The sequence below is a fragment of the Rhyacophila brunnea genome, unplaced genomic scaffold, assembly GCF_057557595.1.
Source record: "Rhyacophila brunnea isolate RB1 unplaced genomic scaffold, BYU_Rbru_1.0 scaffold_18, whole genome shotgun sequence".
In the NCBI taxonomy this organism is placed as follows: Eukaryota; Metazoa; Arthropoda; class Insecta; order Trichoptera; family Rhyacophilidae; genus Rhyacophila; species Rhyacophila brunnea.
The window spans coordinates 24,590,407-24,616,113 of NW_028232837.1; the positions used below are offsets into that span (position 1 = coordinate 24,590,407).

The 25,707-nt window shown below is 34.5% G+C and overlaps 1 protein-coding gene across 2 annotated transcripts; it reads left to right on the top strand.

The window, feature by feature from the left end:
- Nucleotides 1-25,163, top strand: LOC147073366 (uncharacterized). Of its 2 annotated transcripts, XM_085945456.1 has the most exons (7): nt 1-96; nt 5,169-5,246; nt 6,989-7,123; nt 9,124-9,179; nt 11,862-11,970; nt 12,969-13,156; nt 19,626-25,163. In XM_085945456.1, exons 1-7 carry the CDS (start codon nt 72-74, stop codon nt 19,866-19,868), a joined length of 834 nt encoding a protein of 277 aa, XP_085801582.1. In that variant the 5' UTR covers nt 1-71; the 3' UTR covers nt 19,869-25,163. The 2 variants fall into 2 exon arrangements, with proteins under 2 accessions (XP_085801582.1, XP_085801581.1); XM_085945455.1 differs by lacking the exon at nt 1-96 and having other exon boundaries at nt 2,973-5,246.
- The last annotated feature ends 544 nt before the right edge of the window (nt 25,164-25,707 follow it).

Genomic DNA, 25,707 nt, shown 5'->3' on the forward strand with positions numbered 1-25,707 from the left:
ATGGCTAGCATGATTTAGCAGAAAGCAGATTGGGATTATTATTTTTAAAACCGTCTAACGTGCATCCAACAATGACTACTCTTATACCTGAAATAAGTAAGTTGTAATGTGATATTATTATAGACATAATAATAATTAGACTGCTTTTTGCATTACCTAACGATTTCTGCAACTGAATTATCAATACATATATTATTATATAGAAAGCGATAGTTCCTTTAAATAAATAACTAAAATGGATGCGTCGTTCAAGGTCGATTTGATTTGATTTGTTCGTCACCGTATATTATTGCTACTTCTATCGTTGATAGTTTTATCTTGTTGCTGACAAACCGAAATGTTTTACTCACCAGAAGCTCTTCAAGCAAACGGATACGTACTTAAACAAGACAATTCAAAAATTTTGTAGAACACTAAATTCAATGACCGGCCTTAAGTATCTACCATATAAAGAAAATAATGCTATTGTGAGGAAATTAACGAACACGTAGTCGAAACTATTCAATGTTAATGATCAGAAATGTTTTTAAATGCCCATAAATCATCCATTGAATTTGGCAGACATTTCGACTTGCCCCAGCTGGTGGTCGGGCTAACCACTGGATGTTTTTGACATACAGTGATCCTCTCATAACCCTGTACGACCCCACACGTATCTTACCTCATCTATATCGAAGTGGTACATACTCTACATCTCCTCATCGCATGGTTATATCCACCAACCGTTGCAAAGTGTTGCAGTGGCAAGCTATCGTAATGATCGCAGGCTCTTATAAGATAAACTGATGGAGATGTCCAAATTAATATATTGACTTGTGAGTGAACATGAGACAGCATATCGGCAAAAATATTACACAGTATCAGCAATAATTGCCAAACATCATAGAGAGAGACCACAAATCTGACTTCAAGACTAAGATGTAGGCATATATTATGTTTAGGGTGCCTTTAAAATATTCCGTCTTTTTCAGCAAAATCCAATGTCTGATCTGTATCTCTGGTTACAATAATTAACACATTAAATTACTATCACCATTTTCACTGTGAGGAACATTTGATATCAACCGAATGGAATACTTTTCAATATATTTAGAGCGGGGATCATATTCACACACCTAACAGTACACTTTACTACATTAACTCTTGAGAATGGCTTCTCCAACGTGTCAGAAATGTCAACGAAAGAAAGAGGATGAACCCATGGAGACAGGTCAAAAACCGAATACAATAAAATACCATATTACTTTGAAAACGTAATATGTATATTTGTAAAAGCTTACCAAGTGAGCGAAACACGTGTCGTAGAAACAATATCCATATGTGGCGAATGTCAAGTGATAACCCATTTGTTAAATTAATACTTGGCTCTTGTTATACATTTTTATACAAAATATACCTACATTCTTAAATCACTACAACTTAACGTTTTTGATGACGATAATACATAATTACTGAATTAATCTTTCTACTTATTTGAAATCGTTTTATTGTAGTAAAATTGACTGTTTTGAAATTAATTTTTAAATATATCCAGAATCCAGAATGTATTAAACTTTTCAATGAGATTCTTAGCTTAGGCCAGTGATGGCGAACCCATGGCATGTGAATGTTTTATTTTGAAGAGAGAAATATATTTAAAAAAAAATACATAAAAGTTTTACTTATAAATGTATGTATACCTACCTACTTCATATTAAAAAATATTTCTTTGGTTTTTCTTTGGTTTTTAATATTATTTTTACTAATAATATTTACCAATCGATGCGCAAACGGAAGCGACGAAATTCATGCATAAATGACAGATCGGATTGTATAAAAAATAAAAGGCAAATACTCATTTATTTTAATTGTATTTAATGTAAATATATAATTAATTGCGTAGGTCGGTCTTTAGGCTTTATGTGCCAAATAATATTATCTGACTGACCTTATCAAGTGACGGGAAGCCGCACCGCGACACTCTGATTTTGATCGAATTACAGTGATTGAGATCAATTGGGCAATTCAAAATAAAAATACAGTCCAACAAGATGGGACCGACTGAATTTTCTCGTTATAAGCATTGCTCGTTATATCAGTGAATAGGTATTTGTAAATGAGCGGTCACATAACACAAAAAGTCGAAAATAAAAATCTGAAAACCATCGTAAAAATCCCCAAAACAAGCATGGCATTCATAAACTACAAAAGAAGTTGTTTATTGTAATGAATGCTGGTAGGTACCTACTGACTTCACTAACCTTGGATTTTTTACTTATTTCAACCGTATGCGTGGATACTTTTTCAATATTGTCGGCAAAAACACCAATTAGGTAGGTACTTAGACTTTTAACTAGTGTCATAAACGTAATGCGATCCCGGCGGCATCCTGTCCGGTCGGATTTTCGTGAGTAGGATCGAAATGTTTTTAAACGATCGACACATTAACAGTTTTAAGAAAAATTTTGACGATATTTTAGCTCGGTATATCTGATAAGTTGCTCGTTATAACAGTGAATAAATGTATGGAGAAAATCATAAACTAAAATGTCAACGAATGTTTCCTCATTACATCCGAGATCTCGCTATATCCACGATCGTAATAACCGAGTTTGACTATATTCAACATAAAAGATATGCCTTCGGCTAGAAAAACGGTGAAAACATAACCTCAAACTCAATTGTAATATTTAAACTTTTTTAATATCACCTTTTCACCGCGGAGCATTTAATTACCACATTTAAATAACTTGCAGTCGAAAAATAATATTTGGGAAATTTTGGCACGTATATGTAAAAAGGTTCGCAAACCCTGGCATAGGCCAATCTATTAATAAGAGTTGTAAACAAAAACCACATGTTCACATGTTATTTATTGAGTTTAATGATCTCATAGCTTGTATTTTCTTTTTTTCTCAGATTACTAATATGAGATAAATAGTGGATACGCTGACATTGTTTGTTTTAGTAAACATTGGACTTCAATAATATTATGTATGCATATTTCTGGCAGTGTTACTCCGAGGAGTACTGCTAAACCATCGCACTCAACCCCCAATTTGCATCACTATAATAATTACTCTAAAATCTCTTAGGTAACACACTAATTTCTTATTTAAACGCTGCTTTGTTGATTTTTTAACATTTTCACTTCGATTTGTGCATTTTTGAAATATCTTCAATTTGAATCGAGTATAATGTTAAAAAAATTTACATTATCAGAAATATAGTAAGTATCTTTTTCAAAATAGTACTTTCTAATTGTCATCATTATTTTTCATTTTTTCCTGTCAATGTGTAACAAATTAATTGTAATGTCGTTTCATACTTACTTGGTATATCGCAAATCACAATAATTATTATTCTGGAAAACTATTCAAATCTGAAATCGGTACAATGGTGTGCAAAAAGTTTTAACCCTAAAAAAAGGATATTTCCTCACTAATATTACTACTGCGAAAATATAATCTGGAAACACGACACTGTTAAATTAATATGAGAATGAATGTCATTTGACGCGCTCTCTGTCCTGGCCAGGATCCTTCCTCTCGATGTGCATAGACAGGTACGCGTTGCATCCATGATGCTCCTCAAAGGTGAGAAGGCCATTGTTGGTGACTTTCACCTTGCCCCGCCTCCAAACCTTGATGCTGATACTGCGGAAGCGGGCAATATGTCAAATGACGCTGGATGAGGCGTCGAAGACCTGGTACTGAAAGTGCGATACCTCCACAAAGGGCAGACACACATATTTGTTCTTTCCTATTGTCTAATGGCAATTGGAGATAAACAGTTTGACTGCTGACCATCATAACGGTCAATTCTTGACTAGGCACAATAGATGCGCTGTCAAACTCTTTGAGTTTGGACTTGCCACCTGACGGATCCATATGGCGGATAACTACAGGATGTAAACCACATCCTCTAAGAATGTCCGAGAATGTGCTCCGAAAAGGAAGAGATGCTCATGTCGGTCCAACCAGCTGTTCGGCCGTCGGGCCGTCTCACCTGCTTGCCACAAAGACTAGCTATAATGCTTTTTAAAAAAAAATTGGTGTCTTATTGTGGACGTGAAGATCTCTTCACATAGTTTGGTTTGTCTGTATTGTTTTAGCTTTGTTTTTACATATTATTTGTAAATTAATTAGAATCATTTATTTTTGTTAATTTTCCGTGCTCCTCTCTCCCATAGGCGCTTTTTATTAAATTAAGTCTCAGAAAACTCAATCAACGCCCACGATGGCCGAGCAGCTTAAGTGTCGGCCCAAAACATCGTAGGTCCCAGGTTTAAATCCTGGATTTGGCAAATACACGTATAGTTTTTCAATGTGTGTTTGAGTCAGAGTATGGACCTAATAAGTTGAGTTGGCTGACATCCAATTCTCGTAAAAACAAAAATACAAATCTCAAATCAACTCAAACCAACAGCGGCATGACGCCGCGTATCCCATACTTTGATGCGCGCGGAATGCTCTCTCTTGCCTCGGACGTCGAACAGCCAGCATCTCCAGCCAGAAAAAACCGCGGCGGTAGCCCGCCAAGCCGGAAGCATCTCTAGCCAGAAAAACCGCGTCGGCAGCCCGCCAAGCCACAAGCATCTCCAGCCAGAAAAAACCGCGTCGGCAGCCAGCCAAGCCGCAAGCATCTCCAGCCAGCAACACCGCGTCTACAACCCGCCTAAACGACAATACCCTGCATAACTACGATATAATAAACTCCTGCCAATCGACAACATGCATTTCTCTCAATTCCACCCTGCTTCTGGGCTGCTAGTGATACAGCCTTCACCATTCTCCTTGACAGAGAAAGGCCGGCATCAACTTGCAAACGCAAACGTAGGGCCTCATGTTACGCTCGATTAAGACCGAGTGTGGTGCGGGGCGGATCGGTTTGGAGGGAACTATTAGGTAGACCAATGCAAAAAAACTAATGGATTGGACGAATGGTTTACAACAAATCTCTTAATATAACCTCCGCTTTTTGGATTCCCAATCACACATTTACATATACTTTAGGCATTTGCCTGGACCTAGGTAATAACAACTAAAGAAATAGTGGCATATATTAGAATAATATGGTGTTCAGGTTATAGAACACGTATTGGAAGGATTAGGTTCCTATCGGTTTTAACAGGTTATAAGGCTCTATGAATAATTATTATTGTATCTTTTGCATGATTTTTTTTTTAGTTAAACTGATGACGTGGGAATTTATTCGCAGTTTGTATATCCACGTGCAGTTGGAAAAAAGAAACAATACAACAGCAGGTAAGACAAATCTTATATATTTTTAGAGGATTTTGGTAAAATATACAGGTTGGGCCATTTATGTTCCCATTCCACTCCTTATCTCCTCACCCACCTCCTAATCCCCAGTGTTATTGTTACCAGAGAATCAATAAGCAATTACGGGTGATGAGAGACGGTGTTACAAAGAACATTCAGTTGCATCTCGACAGCAGACGTGTGCGGGCTTCTAATAGCTTTCCGTCGCTTATGTGATAGACTCAATAGATATAGACTCCTTCATAATCTATCATCATCATTCATACACCCTCACATATAATCCATAAAACTGTGTCACAAAGTGCGTGAGTGAAAGTTTAAACCATACCACGGAGCCATCATACATCATCACAAAGGTCAGTGTCTGGCATTCTGTTCCATCGCCCCCACCTCTCGATCCGACCTTGTCATCATACCTAAAAATAATTACAGTCCACTTAAAAAGTTCAACCATATACTAAAGGTCTAATTACACAACCAGACTTGTGGATCTAAGCAGGTCCAACGATCCACGCTGACCGTCGTGAACGATCACTGACCTTAAATAGCAATTACACGGAACAATTCAGCTACCAACTCGATCATGTTGACTTGATTAGTTCATAATATATTCACATGTTATTTATTGAGTTTCTTAGATGACTATTGTGAGATAAATACTCATACGTACTGTTTGTTGATGCTAGTAGTGGTGACGTTTGTATAGCTAACTTATATTAAAAATCATGGTTTGAATTGTTACGTCTGATTGGTCGGCTATGTAGAGCGGATTTAGTAACCACTCAAGATCACGTCAATATAAATTTTGATTTTTTGACGAAACAGGGTGAAATTTGAAACTCGCACCTCGATAGGCTGATAGATCTATCTACATAGCACATACGTACATTCAAAACTAATTTGATTGAAAAATCATCCAGAGTGGGTTTGGCGACTAAGCGACTCATATCTGATAATAACGCTGTCATCTGAATATTTGATAGACTTGACACATACGAGCACCTACCAAAATAATTATGCAATATAAGTACACCCGATCCTCTTTTTGCACGGTGGATTCGTACCAAAGACTACCGTGCAAAACAAAACCCCGTAAAAAAAGATATTTTTACATAAAATATTTATACATAAAAATACATAGTTTTCGATTTAAATTAAATTTAGCATAGAGAAATATATTCATTCAGTGCCGCTACTTGACAATAAACATGCCCGTTTACTGCGGTTTTTCGCTGGCGAAAAATCACTCTCATCGCTGGAATTTTTTGCAATGCAATTTTTTGATAAATATGTACATACATATGTATTTTTATTCTTTTTAGTTTTTTTAAACCGTGTTAAAGCAAAAAAATCAGTGTATATAAACAATAATCGGTACTTTTTTAAACCTTGTTATTTCGAAACCGTGCAAAAAGAGGATCGGGTGTATTCCAAATTTACTTAACTACCTATTTTTTTTTGTTTTTCCCTTGTATTTCGGTGGTTTTTATTACATATTTTGTTAGAATTTTATTTAGACGTGAGTTTGATCTGAGCATGCACACAAAGTATACGCGAAGAGGGTGTAGCATAAACTCGAATGGCATTAGCTGTGAACTTCTCTTGGCAACAAATAAGTCAACAGAAGTCAGGTTACTTTAGGAAATGTTAACACTTAACGTATTAACTGGATTTGAAGTTCTTTGAAAAGTTATTATCTGTTCTGATTGGATTATTTTATTTAGTTGACGTGATGATGAAGATACGTGATAGTCTTGACTTCCGCTATACCAACAATTGGAACAACGAGGAGATATACACAGTGGGCGTGGGCAACCAGAGTGACATAGACAATACGAGTGAAGTCTCTTTGGAAGGCGGTAAGAAAACCTTATATTTTATTGGATGACTTTGGTATAATATAATTGATATAATAAAACGCATTCTGTGGAAATTTTATTAATATCTGCGCAAATAATTTGTCTTTCCATAATTGTTCATGTGTGTTTAGACCCGGAGCATGGACCTAATTGGTTGGGCAAGTGGCCAATATCCAATTCTCGTAAAAAATGGAAATATATTTTCCTCTCAATAATATTGACATATTAATAATATTATCACAATGAACTGTGTTAAGACTGACAACTATAACTTGAGGTGTGGCGGTTTGAAGATCTCATAGCTTGTGATATACTGGCAATACTCACATTGCATCACTAGTGCTAAGGTCACGACCTGTTGTCTTGTATATATAGAAACCGGATCACAATAGTAGTAGAACTAAAGAAGTTGATAACCTCCTTCTATAGAGATGGAGCCTAAGTGTATGAAATTGAAGCATTGGTCCACTGATTAATGACTTTCATTGCAAGTTCATTTGCAAAGAACTTCACACTACTGCTATGACATTTATTTGCCAATTTGCATGGTGTATAAAAAGACTATCTGTCACGATGAGTAGATAAGCAGCCAGTAATAATTTACTGGCATTATTATGTAAACCGTTTATAACTGCACTCGAGTAAGTGATGAATGAATAATTAAATAATGGTTGCCATACTGCGTGAATTATAAAATCGGAAAGGCAACTGAGTTTGCTAAATAATTTCAAATGTCATAACAGAAATATCTTTTATCTCCTCTGCTGATTTTAAAATAACAAATGATCACTTAAAAAATAAATATTGCCAGATTGAAAACAAGGTACATAATATTTAAAAATAGAATAAATAAAATTCTACCATTGGATTAAATATTTGTTTTTAATTGATTTATGTTTTATGTTGCTTGATTAGCATATGCCAGACGTGGGCAAATGCGGCTCTCAATACCTCTTGATAAAAATATGGGTATTTTCCTTCTTCATTATACTTTTATTTCCATGACTTTCCCTTTCTAAATGTTGTAAGTGACAAGATGCGCGTATTAAATTTGAATTTGTGTATTTAATACTACGAGAGAATGTGACTATGGTGTGGCTCTTTATATATATGAAAATCCAGAATGTGACTCTCGTTGACCTCATGTATGCCCATCCCTGGAGGGCGATTCACGAATGAAGCAGTATGACCGGTTGCACAACGTAAGCGCAAGCCTACTTCAACGAAGTATATTAAAAGTCGACCGGTAGTGTCGAGTACAGTATGCAATTGAAGTATACACGCTTTGCCGGTAGAGGCGCTAGCAACTCTCCGTTTGACATATTATTAAACATCAAAAATTCGTACGTAGTGAACAGGCTGTTATTCTATTTTTTCTATCTTTTACATAACTATTACCGCTGAAAGTATTAGTTTGTGTTTAAATTCTCACTTAAATATTTATTGTGATTTTGTAATACAGAAACACACATGTTTGTTTGCAAAATACAACGGAAATTCCGTGTTGTAATATTGTTATATTGGAGACGTAACTAGCTTGTTTAAAGATTAATTGGCTACGTACTTCAACAATGAATGATTTAATCATGCAACGTTAACGGTAAGTACTGATTAAATATGAAATCATTTCCAAAATGGATAAAAATGTTATTTAATTTCCATGACATTCACAAACGTTCCGTTTTGGCATGTTTACTTTCTATCTTACTCTAACGCATGGACATGAGGTATAAGCATGCTAAATGCTTTCTCACTCGCACGTATCCATTTCGTTCGAAGCTCTATACACACAATATGTCCTGTAAAACTAAAAATTTTACATGCTTCAGTTAAAGCGGTGTTTTTCACTGCTTCATTCGTGAATTGCCCTTCTGGCATATGCACTCCTGATCGGTGGGTTAAATTTAAATATTGCTATTTCAATCAATATAATATTTGATTGAGTGAATGGCTATTGACATTGGTATTTAACTTTTTTAAAAATTATATTTTCTTTGCAGATGTCCAGGAATGCAGTTTTGCTAGTATTGAACCGTCTACAATATCATCAGTACCGGTAAGTTATTGAACCATTTATAACTTCCATATAGAAACTATTTCTATCATTTAGCTACCTACCATATTTATTAACCTACTAATAAGTCAAATTTAAGTTAAAGTATAAAATTAAAATAAATAATTATAAATTATAATTATAGAAGTATACTAATTAATTATAATTATAAAACTAAATTAATCAAAAAAGTGGTGGAAAACACAGGTTATTCTTTTCTCATCATGTAATATAGTGCTTCCCAACGCATTTCAGACAATGGTATAGTAACTATTATCACACATTTTCACATCACACTGAAGAATATTTTTTTTTGCGAACCAGGCTTCACCTTTTGGCATCTTCAGGCACTATGTACACTCATCAACGGCAAATACATGACTGACAATGAGTTTTATAGTTAATTAACGTTTTTAAACATGCACGCAGAAAAATTGTTTGGGTGAGGTCCATTTTGAATCCATAATATTTTGTTTATCAAGTGTTAAGACAGTGGGAGGAGGTGGCGTTAACAAAATCTAGTAAGTGACACTGACTTCAACATTTACCCCACCCCTGGAATACTGCACTTTTCCAGGTAGATGCCCGATACCCAGACACTCTACATTATTATTATTATTATTATTAGTGACCGTTTGTGTCGTCCGCATCGTCTTGTTTTTAGACATGCAGCATTGGAATAATAAAGCGAACATTTGATGCTCCAGATATATGCACTAATTTATAAATGCCATAGGTCTCCAAGTGATCTCAGGGCTTCCGTGTCATTTGGCAGTCAAATCATACGGGTCATGATCTTCAGTCATTAGGTCCTTACGAAAAATAAAAAGAAGTTATATTCCATTTAAGTACCTAAATAATTTGTATTTTTTCTGTTTCTGAGGGGTCCAGACTTGAGAACTCCCCCATTGTGTGCATGCCTGAACGTTTTTATACAAAATTAATACATTAATACATTGACTGCTGACCAGATAATTACTTTTTAATTACCACATTTACATAATGGCCAAGTAATTGAAATACTTAGGTAAAGTATTGGAAACTTTATAAACATACGCACATATGAAACCTTGTATCGATTTTGTACAGAAAATTTCAATATCACCACTCGAAGTAAAAAACACAATACATTTTACCATAACCACTTCAGCATTGGACTGACTCATCCCTTCTCTTGCATATTTACCCCCAGTTTACTGGGTATAAACATACGTAATTAACTTCTAGTTTTTTTACCAAGTTAAAAATAACAATGACTTTTCAATGAAATTTCTGTGTTCACACAATTCAAAATTATTGTGTTGTGTGAAACATAATATTTATGAGAATTGTTTCATAAAGTGCCGGAGTACGCTCCGGCCTAAGAAATACCCTGGTCATCGACCTGGTGCGCTCTGTCCTCACCACACCACTGCATAGAGTGCAACAATCGCTCACAATCGGTTGCGGCATACCAGTTGGGAAGCTTTCATATAGGTACCTAATACAACTAACTATTTTTTTTATTCAACGAATAAGACACAAGATTTGAGAATACAACATTCTATTGAATGTACATAATTTGAAAACATCTCATGCATATACACACTTGAAAAAATCATTTTTGTAGAAAAAAATACGACACCCGATGGGACTTGAACCTGTATGTGCTGGATTCGCGCAATTCGATAAGCATTTCATGTAACAACTGCTACTTAAAATCGTCGTAATTTAATAAGATATCCGTAGCTTAATTATTTATATATTTACTATCGAATTTTTTTTTTCTACAAAATGATTTTTTCTAGTGTGTATATGCATAAGATGTTTTCAAATTATGTATAGGTAATATATACATAATTTTCATTTAAAATATTTTTTTCTCGTATTCTCATATTCTATATATATATAAAACTACAGTCGAACTTGGTTATTACGAGGAAGATGGGACCGACTGAATTTGCTCATAAACTAAAGGCATTCATAAACTAAAAGAAATTTATTTTTTTTAGATGCAATTTCACCCATATGCGTTTATACTTTTTCAATGTTGTCGGCAAAAACACCAATTAGGTACCTACTTAGACACTTAACTAGTATCATAAACGTAATCCGATCCAGGCGGCATAGGTCTTGTTAACTGCCCGGTGGGATTTTATTGCTTAAGGTCAAGAATATTGTTTTTAAACAATCGACACATTAACAGTTTTGCTCGGTATACCCGAGAAGTAGCTCGTTATAAAAGTGAATAAATGTATGGAGAAAATCATAAACTAAAATGTCAACGAATGTTTCCTCATGACATCCGAGATCTCGCTATTTCCGTGATCGTAATAACCAAGTTCGATTGTATAATATAAAACAATAATATGTGTATTTACTAGACCCAGGATTCGAGCCTGGGACCCACGACATTATAAGCCGATACGTAAGCCACTCGGCCATCGTGGGACTGTTTGTGCATAATGCCTATATTTAATTTAAGTTCCACTTAACACTGTTCTTTTTAATATGTTAGGTTAAACTTTCTATTGGAGAACTGGAAAAGAGATTGTAATTGACTCGTAATTTGGAAAAAATATCAAAATTGTTACATTCTATATTTACTAAAATAATTAAATACGTAATGATCATTTTTATACAATGAAATTTAATTTATAGCAATGAACACCACCATCTGTCAAACAATTTTTTTTATTTCAACAGATTATGCACCAAACTACGGATAACGTGAATGTATACAAATGCATCAGTCCTAACGTCGAAAGCGAAATCCTACTGGACGATGCTAAAGCTGCAGCATCCATTACCTGCAGTAAGTTCAATCAAGATTTATGATCTGTGTAACAATATATTTCAGCATTGTCACCACAGCCCCACTGAAGCTGTCAGACATGGAATACGACGATGGTGCTGTCCTATTGGACAACTCAATGAGGGCATGAAGAGACAATCGACAGGCTGCATAATAATTTTGTCTTGTGTTGAAATTGCTTTGTTTAAGTTGAAAGCTGTGTTGGGTTTTAAACGGGTTGAGAATAATATGTTCATCACAACAATTTAAGTAGAATAAATTATCCACTTAAGTATAGTATCACAAAAACACATTTAAAAAAAATGTAAATACTGCAGTTATTTCATGCATTGTAAAGGTGCTTTTAAACAATCAGTTTTGCTATCCAATCAGTCTCCGTTTCAGTCGAGCTGTCAGTTAAACTAACGTGTAAATGCAAAAAGTGACCGACTGAAACTAAAACGGAGACGGGACAGGATGGATCAGTTATCATATCTGTTTTTAGAGTTGCCAGTTAAATTGACGTATAAATTAGTATGCTGCATTATATAGGTTAAAATATAGGTACTGCATTATACCAATAATATTAATATAATATAATTTACTAAACTATATTATAAACTACTTAATTAACAATAATATAATTATAAAAATAATATTAATTTTTGGTGGATAAAAAATACGTAAATATACACCGCCGATTCCGAATTGACCTGGCAACTAAAACCTTGGCTGAACGGACTACAGAACTAACGTCTAAAAGGACCTCAACATTTAACATTAATTATGTCTAGAAACAATTGTGTTATGTACTTACCTTAAACAATATAATGATTCATTTGAGTCACATTCAATGCTTGCCTCGACAAGATGCGACAAACGATGATGATCCTAGACGTTATGTACCTAGATAATTTTATTTGATAAAAATATAATACTTTCGAAAATATATTTTTACTTATAAAAAAAAGTTTTTTTGAAAATATAGTATGTCTAAAAATATATAAAAAAATTAATAGTGAAATGGGTCAACGCTTGCGACGGGAACATTCCTCCTGGAGCAGTGGCTGGCGGATACGACGGTGGGCTGCAGTACATCGGCAGAGCATATCATGAAGGCGCTTTGACTCCTGGGAAAATTCATCCTTCTCACAAAACTTGTTACATTCCGTGGAATGGTGTCGAGTACAAGAAGTCAAAATACCAGGTATTTATACCCTACTAAATTTAATATTTTTATTTCGTCTTATTATTGTTTGTTAAAATAACAAATAAAGTCAGGTGACAAATGCAACGTCAGCCATTGATAGGGTACACCGCACGTGGAACCTCAGCCTTCAAGCCAATCTTTTCTGTTACCCCAATCATCAAGTTTTATTGGGCTAAAATCAGCGCTCCAAATGGACTGAAATGCACCGGTTCGTGAAATCGTCGAAACTACTGCTCTGTCTCGTGGAAAAATTAAAAATGAAGCTCCGGTTTGGACATTAATTTATATTATTTAATTAACTTTAATAAGAAGCTTTACATATCATACACATCTATTTCTAATGAGGATAATAAAATTTTGTGTTTTGTTACAATGCGATCTTAATTTGACTTATATTCTGATTAATGAGAATTGTGTACCTTCCATAGGATTTAGGTTTAGAATTCCAGGATTCGCCTTCCGAGATCTTCAATATCTGTGGATATTGTATGATATTTGAAATTACGATCGGAAATAATACTTTATTTATTAGTACAAAGCAGACAAACCATGCACTGCTTATATGATAAAGATAAAGTAAGAAAAAATAATAGGTTACATGTGAATTGTACGCAAAACATTTCACCGTGGCACAGTTCGCCGTGAGCTTTCTATCGAAAAGAGATGACCGTATACTATACGGTCTCCAATTTTATTAGATTCAATATTAACATTAATTTAATTTTCGTAGCTGATTTTGGCAAAATTCATGAATTCAAGAATGAAGACCTAACCTAACAAATAATCCAGTATATCGGCTATTTTCAAAAACCGACAAGAACCGTGTTTTATTTAGACATGAATTTTATGTCAGTAATAGTACGACACAAAGAGGTTGTATGTTCTTTAATATACGGCCATATATTTCCGATATAACATTTCACAGTGAAGTGTGTTACGGCGAACTGCATAGGTACGTAAAAGTTTCCGGACACGAAAATAATAATACCATTTTTGACAGCATATTTCTTAAAAAAGCAGTCTTTTTCGCCAGCGCTGAAAAATATTCCCTACCCAAATTATTAGCAGTAGTGCGTATCAGATATCTGTATAAGACTGTTGTTACATTTGTCGTTTAAGGTAATTAGGTAAGTATCTAAGGCATATAGCAAAAAAACTCGCACACTAATATTTTTGGAAAATTATCGATTGATCAGGTCAAAAGGTGAATATAGTCAGCACCTTGAAACTCGTTCAAATACAATCTCCAATGGTTTACAGTGGCATTCGGAGTAAGAAAATACGAGAGTAGACTGTTTAGTGTTACCATCAAGGTGACCAATAAATATTGTTTGGTTTATTTTTAAACACTTTAGACACACAGCACAATGTATATTATGAAGCAACCAAAACAACCAATTTGTGTGTTAGTCAGGGTATGGACCTAATAGGTTGAGCAAGTGGCTGACATCCATTTCTCGTGAAAACAAAAATCTGTTAATACAAACCTCTACTCTGTGGAGGCCCATATGATCCTATTAGGATCGGACATGGTCGGAAAAAAAAAATATTTCATTATTACTCGATGTATATATTATGTAGTAAATTTGAAATGGTTGTTCTTAAACCTGAGTTTAGTTATAGTCCAGTGGCGAGGGGTGGAGGTAGGCTGTTACGATTTGACATACATTGTGCACACTAAACTTTGTCAGTCATATTTATTTGTTTTCAACAAAGAATACAATTGGCAGATGGTGCTGGTTGGTATTTAAAATTCAATTAAACAGTTTTGGTATATTTTGGGCGATACGATAAAATTGTGTACACTTTTTCATTCACACTTATTTGATTTCATTGAATTAAGAATACATATTACAGATAGTGTCGGTTAGTTTTTTTAAATTCATTTAGCCCTGCCTAACCAAATGACACAATATACCTGTTATCAACAGGCTTTTGTTGATTATTAAATAAAAGACGGGCCGAATCGCAACCCTGATCCCTATAAACAAACGAATAAAACGCCTGATCTGGTTCCCTGCTCAACTACGTTAAAATTTATTCATAAGTAAAGGCTTTCGTCCGGTGTATGAAAATCACATACTGTAAGTGTAGTTGATTCAAAAAGTATAAATGATGATGGATGAAAGAGATAATTTTAAGACTAAATATAAGTATTTAAATATAATAAATTTTGCCGCGCTTGCCGGCAACGTTAAAATCCCCGCGCGCCTGCGCCGAGGTGGTCCTCGTGATTCGTCAAATCAAAGGATCATGCGAGCAAATTTGGCCAATCACGAGAGTCCTTTTTGCTGATCAGCGTGGGTACGCGAAATTTAAAAAGAAAAAAAAGTTAGTAAGCGTCCCTTTTTCAAACGCTACGGACTGACGACTGTAACTGTAAAAAACTACAAAATAACTTTGTCAAACTAAAGATTAAAATATATAATACCAAATTACGCACAAGCAAGTCTACGTGGTTTTATTTAATTTAACAGACTAAATATATCGTCCCTTCTTCTTTGTGAATCCGGGGTTCGATGGACACCTGAGCTAGCTGCTGGAACCCCGGACATCTCACAAACCATAATCTTTAAAAAATATTCTTTTATCCATAAAATATCTAAATTTATGTATGGTTTAATGCAGCGATACTCAACCTGTGGCCCTTTAAGCTTTTATGTGCGGCCCGAAACACATTTATTATCAGGAATTTCGTATATCTTGAGATTCGTTTCGACTTTGATGCACAGATAGTGACACCTAGATATGGGAAATGAGTCACTTAATGAGGACACCGACCGAATAGGTCAATTACGGATAGTGATTTGTTCGGACAGATTAGGTCAATTGTGTCTTTTGTTGCCGTAATAAAATGTATAGTACTAGCGCGTACGAATTACGGAATCTCGTCACCACCCCCCCCCTCCCAATCTATCAAAAATTACGCGCCCGAATTCCGATAATCACCGGAACTCGAAGGGGTCAGCCCAGCCAAAGTGCAATGGAAGAGCTTCGCCCTAGGGCTAAGGAACCGCATTAAAACCACGGTACCCCCTGCGTCGGGTGAACAAGTACACTCACTCATCCCGAACGCCCATATCTTGAGCTGTTTGAATAACTTATTGCCATGCGTTGACATTGCACGTGCGAATTCAGAATATTGAATGACACACGACATCTAGCAATGATTTTAAAAACTAAATAATTTTTGAAACTAGATAAATAAAAAAACAATAAGTATATTATTATGTAATTAATACAAATTAATAAAATTGTCAGTCTCTATTTTTTCCAGATAAATAAGTTTCAATGCAATAGTATGAATATACTTATTAATATGTCCACCACTGTAGAATTAAATTAGCAATAGACAATTATTCGTTATATCACAAACCTGTACAAGGTACCTATTTAACTTTTATAATTTTGCATAGATTTAAATATCTATTATTATATTTAATATAAGTTATTTTTTCTTGTGAATTTTGATTATTGCAATGTGCGATTAATTCCCACCCATATATTATTATGTCTTATAAAAAATCTAACACCATGTGTAATATAATATTATGACGTAGGTATTCTTAATTCGACGAAAACTAATGAATATGACTAAAAAAGTGTGCACTATTGTTGTCGGATCGCTAATAGCATATTAAACTATTATGGTTTGATTTGGCAGGGTTTAATTAAATTTTAAAAATTAACCAGCACGATCTGCATGTAGTATTCTCAGTTCAATGAAAACAAATTAAGTATAACTGACAAAGTTTAGTGTACACTATTTATGTCGAATCTTAATAGCATACCTCCACCCCTCGCCACTATTAGGTATTAGTTAGCATTATTAACAAACGTGTAAGTAAGTATATTTGCTGCATTTATATAGGTAGGTACCCAATTTCCAATAAAATCTATTTAGAAAATGGCAGATCCAAATTATCATACTTTAAAATTAGATCCATTCCTACCCAAAGACCAATGCCTTATGGCTTACGCATTGGTTAACTGCTAATTATTAATTAATTGAATAATTATATAACAATAGACTACCGTAGAATTAAATGAACAATAGAAAATATATTACAAGCCTCAGATAAATATTATTTATTTTGATTACCTACCTTCGTATGTTACAGATTAAAAGTTCATAATTTTGCGTAGATCTTAAATACCTACTTAGATAATATTTCTGTAGATTGCAAATTAACTTACAAATTATAACTACATATTGACATGAGTGGAAACCTGTATAAAAAACAAATCCGTTATACCCACACAGATTCTGGATAATATTTATTTTAGCAAGTACACATTTTTGTGTGAACTACCTATAATAAGTGTGTTGGACTTCTATTAATTTTATTAATGGTCAAATCATACTTTTCTACTACATTATTGTAAAAGGGTTACCGACACCGTTGTATTATCGTTACATTCGTTATTGGTAGTAGCTAGTTATAAAATAATTAATGTGCATGTTGTTATACATATTTAATATTGTACATACGTAATTAAAATGAATTAATTTTAATTTTTATAAAACTTAATAAAAAATAATTGTCCAAGTTATAGATAATCTACGAGTAGGTACATACTACATTCTAATTTTATTCAATTACACCCAATTTATAATAAAAATCTATCAAAAAATGACAGATCCAAACTGTCATACTAGTAAATTAGATCCTACAAACCTACTTATTTTTTATTCGAAAAACCATTGGCAATGTATTCACGGAAAGATTTTATGAAACCTTCAACCTGAACGTACCTATAAAAAAGGTGCACAATCCAGTTGGCAAAGAAATAAGATTCGATCGCTTGTCTCATCTCGTAACCATGAAACTATATGTTAGAAAATACGGTAGTTCGCGAACTAGGTAGGTAACTAGTTCGCTGGACTCGTTTTCATGAAACTACATATGAAAAAAATAGTTGAACTAAACTATGGCAGTGCTCTTCCCACCCACGTTTCTTCCTATACTACGCGCGCACTCTAGTTCAACGGAACGATATATTCAGTTCGCCTGGCAGCGTGTCCTTCGCACCCACGTGTCTTCCTATACTGCGCGCGCACTCTAGTTCAACGGAACGACATATTCAGTTCGTCTGGCAGCGTGTTCTTCGCACCCACGTTTCTTCCTATACTGCGCGCGCGCTCTAGTTCAACGGAACGACATATTCAGTTTGCCTGGCAGCGTGTCCTTCGTATCCACGTTTATTCCTATACTGCGCGAGCATTCTCGCGAATCTCGTTCTCCTCGAACGACATAAGCGCCAGGTGACACGGGACCGATTTGTTCGCTGGCTATAGATTAGTTTTAAAAGATACGTTCGTTCGAGAACGACGCATGTCTAGTGACACCCGAAGAGGATTGTCATTATGGTCCACATCAGATCTGGTATAAGAGTGTTGCTATTGCACACGATTAATTTAAAAAACACGCATAATTTTTAAAATCTCAATAATGTTTTGTACTTGGGAGTTTCATGATTTTTTTTCGTCACACCACCAGCGATGCAGCCCGTGTTACTTTACAAATATATGTATTTGGCCCGAAGAAAAAAAGTTGAGTATCATTGGTTTAATGGCATAATTTTAAATATTTTATAGATACATGTATATTTTTTGACTATTATCTACCTTGACTTTGGATTAGGCAGGGTTTAATTAAATTTTAAAAAGTAACAAACGCTATATTATACATAATGTAGTCTTAGAGGCCATACATAGACTGAAACCGTATGTGGTTTTGAACCGTGTGCCATTCATTCATTCATCATTCATTCATGACACAATAATATGAAGTGATTTATACTTAATATTTTAAACTCAATTTGTGAGAAATACGCATATTTTAAAATTTTGTTACAATTTAATAATGATGTGACTGGTTTGAACAGTTCCGAGGCCCCCTTTTAAATCTTCCGATGTATTGATTGCGTCATATGTGTCAAAGAAAGTAGACGTTGCGCAGGCAGATTGTAATTAATATAAGTACAGGCCAAATTAAATTGGATATATTGTGTTTTAATACAGAATGGTATTTAGTTTTATTTAAAATAAAAAACTCTAGTAGATAGTGCCACCTGTCACTGCCCGATCACTGCCAGATATGAGATGTCTCGTCAAATGGTCCAAGTTCGCTAGGCCAGATACGAGATATCTCGGTAGTACTAATAATTCGGTCAAAACAAATAATTTCAAAATAGGACTCATACTGACATCTATTGGAATGTTCCTAAAACATTTTACCATATTATTTATTGATTTTACCATCGGTTAACCTTGAATTTTGAAAGTGATACAACTGAGATTTTAGAGATGTCGTAATATTTTGATTTTTTTTTCCGCAAATTATATTTGGCCTGTTAGGTACTGCCAAGGCCTTTTTTACGGCAGCCAAAGGGTTAAGTTTATGACAATACTCATTCACGATAATTATTGAGATTCTAATGTACATCAATAATCAATCGGCAGGTCCTTTGCGGCAGCGCTTGCAGCTGGATGACCACGAGCAGAGCACACATTCCCCTTGGTGCGATTCCTGCTGGAGTGTCAGAAGACAAGGAAACCCTCTACATTGGTCGCGTACAATATCAAGGCTTGCTGATTATTGGGAAAGTCCACCCGTCAAACGCTCGCTGCTACATCCCCTATGGAGGTTGCGAGCTTGGATTTAGTGATTATGAAATCTTGATGTCATCCTTGATGACCATTTAAATGAAGTTACTATTATGCGGCAAACATCTTACTATCACGTCACGTGGTGGTACGGAAAACTCGCGCATATGGTGGGGATAAAAGTGTGTAATATCATCTTTCTTGGTATATTTAAAAAGTTATTAGACTGATGCTCCCATCCCGTAGTACATTTTGAACCAAAAATGAACATTGTCAGTTAGCAAAATCTGCCGAAATGAACAGCAATGAGGTGCATGCTTACACATTTTCGACTCACGATAAAACGAGTTTTCTTTGTTTTTATTTGTTTCCTCTATGGATTTTCTATTGAATTAGTATCGATGTCTAGTGTTCGCAAGTAATTTTAATGTACAAATACGTAGAAACTGTTAAAATTAATTGAAATTACCCACCATGAATAATGAATTCTAATAAATTAGAGTTGGCACTTTCCATCATTGAATTTATGGAGATAATAATCATTCAAAATATTCTGCGGAATGATGAAACCATAAACTAAATTTGTCGCCATGTTAGCATGTGATGTGATGATAATGTGTTCGCAGCATTAGGTGCATTGTGTACTTGCGTAGATTCTGAAGTTGTATCATGTACCTAATTATTGGTAACCTCACCACGACAAGTATTATTGAAATGTATTTTATTAAATTGAAAATTATAAGGGCACTACTACCGCATAGTACTACAGTCAAACTTGGTTATTACGATCACGGAAATAGCGAGATCTCGGATGTAATGAGAAAACATTCGTTGACATTTTAGTTTAAGATTTTCTCCATACATTTATTCGCTTTTATAACGAGCTACTTCTCGGGTATACCGAGCAAAACTGTTAATATATTGATCGTTTAAAAACAACATTTTCCACCCTAAGCAATAAAATCCGACCGGGCAGTTAACTAGACCGATGCCGCCGGGATCGGATTACATTTATGACACTAGTTAAGTACCTAATTGGTGTTTTCGCCGACAACATTGAAAAAGTATCCACGCATATGGTTGAAATTGCGTGTAAAAAATCCATGCTTTGTGAAGTTGGTAGGTACCTACCAGTGCCAGTAGCTCAGCAATTCATTACAATAAACAACTTCTTTTGTAGTTTATGAATGCCATGCTTGTTCCGGGGATTTTTACGATGAATTTCAGATTTTTTATGTTCTATGCTTAAATAGAACGTGGCGCGAAAAATGTTATATAACAATATACGAGTAATGCTTATAACGAGCAAATTCAGTCGGTCCACCACCATCTTTAGATTAATAAAGCCTGAGCATAACTTTTTGCACAAGCAACGAGTGGACCACTTTTCAGCTGTCATAATCAGATCCGATTTGTAACAAAGTATTAACTTGAAAATAATATTATCCATTCAGTTTGTCATACTATTTATTGATAACGTACTTGCAAGCAGAGTTTGGTATTCTATAATGACTGAAGAGTATAAATAAGTTATTAGTTATTGTCGTTTAGAATCGACTGTCACATTGACAAGCGTCCTAGTGTATTATAATATTATTATACACAGAAGAAGTTTACTTACTTTGATCGTCACTTCTAATTATTATTAACACAGAACCACTGAATCAGATGAACTTCAAGGTCTCCAAGGTCTCCAAGATACGTTAAAATAATCTGAAACTAAGAATACTCCGACAAGTGAACACGACAGATGCGTCAGTATGAGCACTCTATAGATAATGACAGGCAATGACAGGTCATCCATAGACAACGGGAGGGGAGGAAAGGTAGGACCAGTCGTGAATGTATCAGCTTTCTCTTGAGTCGGCAATGGTTGGTCCCATCTTCCTCGTAATAACCAAGTTCGACTGTATTTATAAATAATAAGTCGTGGGTGGGTATCTCGAAGAGTATATTATGGTATATTTGAAAATAACACGGTAACAGTACAATGATTTTGATGTGCGCGAGTATAATAGGTTCGAGGTAACTGAGAGTGGAACTACGGCGTGGTCAGAGCATGTACCTAGCTCAATCAAATAGCTCATTTGACTCTGATAGGGCTTACGGCTAACCGTGTATTCCGTTTTCAGAGTACAAGCAAGACTACTTTAGTGAACTAGGTGAATGAGGTCTCTTGATAAAGCCAAGTCCGCCCCAATTCTGACTGATTATTGTAGGCCACAAGTCGCCTTATATGACCCCTTCTCTGCCGTCTATGTGATCATGTCTGCGCGCGATAGTGGGGGTGCCGGATAGAGTCGGAACGCCCGAAGTGTGTGGTATGTGACGTCCGATGAGTGAAAGAGAAAGTATTCGAAGGCGCCCGCGCTATAAAATGATATTATTTTATACAGATATTTTTAGTTTCATATACCTAAGTATAAGTTTTCAGTGTGTTCCTCTTTTATTCCATATTCACATTCCATTTTTTGTGAATATAAAAAAAAACAACCAATATTGAACCCACATAATATCTCTTCTAGGGGGGGGGGGGGGCGTATTATAGGTATCAGTTCTATTTTATGAAATGAATAGATTTTTTAATGCCTATATAATATCAGCATTTATAGTTTATTTGCAGAATGTAAAGTGTTCATGCAAAATGAAAGTGAGTAATTTAACAGGCCGCAAATTTTGTGCCCTTTTGTATTTTTGACTGACTAAACTGACTTTAAGAAAGAAAGATGTCTGACCGGTCAGCTGTTCTTGATCCGCCATGACAGTTGAAATCTAATATTGTCACCTTGGAAGTGAATAGAGCTAGTCCACATTTTCAAGATCAGAGATATGGGTGTTTGAAAATCTTAAGTCAAATTAAACTCATGTTTTTACACAATAACTTCCTTAAATAATTTTTCATTTTTCAACAAAACTTTCTACATAATACAATAATAAGCTATCAGTGAATATTTTAAAAATCGTTTGGTCAAATAAAAACGTTTTTGAATTTTGTGTGGACTAGCACTATTCACTTCCAAGGCGCAAATATGTTTTGTTGGATCTCTATATTAAATTTTACACGGTCAATATTACACAGTAGACAGTAATCATGAAAATGACATCCATGTTTATACGTCTTTACACATCAAACTGTTTGGCTAAGAACAAAATATTTTAATATTTGTCAGTTCATTCCACCCATTACAGATATTACACGATCAATTTTTTACGACATTGATGATCGTGTATGGGCAATTTATGTTTTAAATATGAAAGTCTAATCCGATCCAATTTATTGTGTTTGAATCTTTATTATTGAAATGCATATTGTCTCGTTTTCATCAGAAACTTTTCTGTGTGCGAAAAGAAGAATGTGTTAAGTCTAAAATTACTACTTTTCAAGAGAGCCAACAGAAAATTGCTTTTTGAATCATGACTCAAACTCCAATGTTTCTGCATGGAATTTGGGAATTCAGAGGCGTCGATTCAACTCATCCCGTTTCTCATATAATGCATTCATCGATTTTTAAGACGTATCACCTTTTTTCTTTCGCTTACAGTTTTATTCTTATTCAGTGCTCAAAATGGAAAATTTTACGAACCGGAACGCTCGATAATTTTACAATATATTAACATTGTTATCTAATTTATTTATAAAAATACGTGTAAGATTTTTATTATATGACATATCTAGCTCAGGCTGTCAAATTAATATTTCCACGAGACGGACCGATAATTTTGGGAATTTTATGAACCCGAACGGCGCTCCGGTGCGTGCCGGTCCATTTCGAGCCCTGTTCTTATTATCATAACATAATACTTGTCTTCTACTTGACTCAATCACTGCATGTTTTGCGTTTGTAATAATACAGTATTTTTTATGTGAATATTTTCGAGACATATTCCGCTAATTTTATTGTAATCTGTTTTATGTAATTATATTGATATTGTCAGTAATAATATAAAAATCTATACATTAAAAAGGCATTTTTAAAATAAGCTTGTTTATTTATATATTTATTTATGTGATATTATCGGGGAGATGAACGTCATGTTATTCTTACCCCCAATGTTAAGTTTAAGAACTGAAGGTTGCTTGAGCGTGTGTGACACAATACGTTCGGGCAGTGATGAATAATACACTAGATGGTATTTTCTTGGTTTTATTTTAAAGTAATAAAGTTCGGATAACATGGGACTAATAAATGACTCACATTGATTTCGGTTTGTGATGAAAGGTTTACAGTATTCTTTGGAATTGAGATATAGTGAGAGACGCGGAACAGTGGCGCGTGTCGACTACATTATAGGAAGGCTCAAGGACAACTGTTCCATTTATGTTGCGTCATTGTCTGTGGTCTATAAATGACCATAGTCAGTGACATGTCGGTTGGAGGATTATACAAAACCTCTACAATATAATATTATATATTATAGCTGCCTACTTTTTCTGAGGCAATTTTAGGACAAGTATAAAATGAAATTGGCATTGAAAGTGAAAACTTTTTTTATAGCCTTCCTTTAAATTTTTTTCTGTTTGTGCAGTTATCCTCGCTAAAAAATATCTGTCCTTCATCGACAGCTTTTTAAAATTATTTAGCTTTTCTTTCCAATTTTGATAGATGCTACATTCCGCCGTGACCTGTCTGTTAAAAAAAAACAATGTAAATAATCTAACAATTTAATAAACAATTGTAAAAAAGCTTTTCAGGCCCTATTAATGATTTCCATCTCCATAAGTGTGTATGTACATGGAATTTTTATGGTTTTTGTTTGAAGATAGAAGATTTAACTATATTTCTATACTAGTAAAGAATACAGAAAAAATGAGATTGTTTAATTATATAACTATAAAATATAACTAAGTATAAAAACTATTCAAAACAAAAATATATTTATGATAAGCATCATTGGAGGTTGACTATTTAAATGATGAATAATAAAGTTATTGTAATCGTTTTTATGGCTGAATATTGTAAAATTGACTTGTTGTTAGTTTAATTAGTAATCAGTGCATCTATTCTATACACAAGGCTGCTATCAACTGCTATTGAAGATAGTTTTTCATATTTTTGTATTGTATTTGTACTCGTATCATAATTTTTACAATAAGTTAGTTGTAATCGTTACAATAAGTGATATGTTTTAATTGCACATAATTATGAATCTCATGTACTTAAGTACCTAAAATATTTTTATTCACAAAATTTCATCGATTTTTTTTTTGTAAAATCATTTTTGTATACTTACATTAAATTTGTTGAAACCATAAAAGACCTAAAAGTATACGAAATTAGTTTAAGTATTACTTTCAAATTTTGCGTATCTGGTTTTGCATTGAAATGTGCACATTAATGAACATTATACAAGGGGTCTTAAACATCCCATTGCAAGTGAACAATTATATTTATTGTCTTCAAAAAAAATCAATGTTTTTATTTCTTCCCTCCCATGCTTCCCAAATTAAATATCCTTCAAATACAGAAGTACACTGGCTGATGCTTCCTCTTCACAATGGCCCAAGCAAGCCCCCTCTGATGCTTGTAGAAACACCGACACTATGTAGAAGTAGGGAAAATATTTGCCAAATGCAGGTCGTAGACCACACATCATGAATGTTGCTCTATTGTGACTCACAGTGGTGATCGCGTACATTCGCCTTGCTTGGGCCATTGTGAAGAAGGAGCATTAGAGTACAAAAACCAGACATTTCACATGATTCAAGGTGGCAGACTACCAGTGAATTAATCTGCTGCAGAATGGTAACTATTGTTATGTTCAACGACCATAACCAATTTTATTCTGCCGGCCAGTAAGTGTTTTTACTATTTAGCACCATGGTCGGCAGAAGGACATCGCGGAGTGGAAGAGGTAATTGAATTATGAATTATCGCCACTTTTTGGGGTCTCTTGGTCTTGGCCCTCAGAAGATGACAGATGTGCCTTGCTGGAGCCC

What these genes read in the sequence shown, in the direction of transcription:
- LOC147073366 (XM_085945455.1), top strand. Translation starts at nt 5,126, where the DNA reads ATGAATAATTATTATTGTATCTTTTGCATGATTTTTTTTTTAGTTAAA. An exon ending in AAGAAACAATACAACAGCAG is followed by an intron (nt 5,247 to 6,988) that starts GTAAGACAAATC and finishes TATTTTATTTAG; the next exon opens with TTGACGTGATGATGAAGATA. An exon ending in CTACAATATCATCAGTACCG is followed by an intron (nt 9,180 to 11,861) that starts GTAAGTTATTGA and finishes TTATTTCAACAG; the next exon opens with ATTATGCACCAAACTACGGA.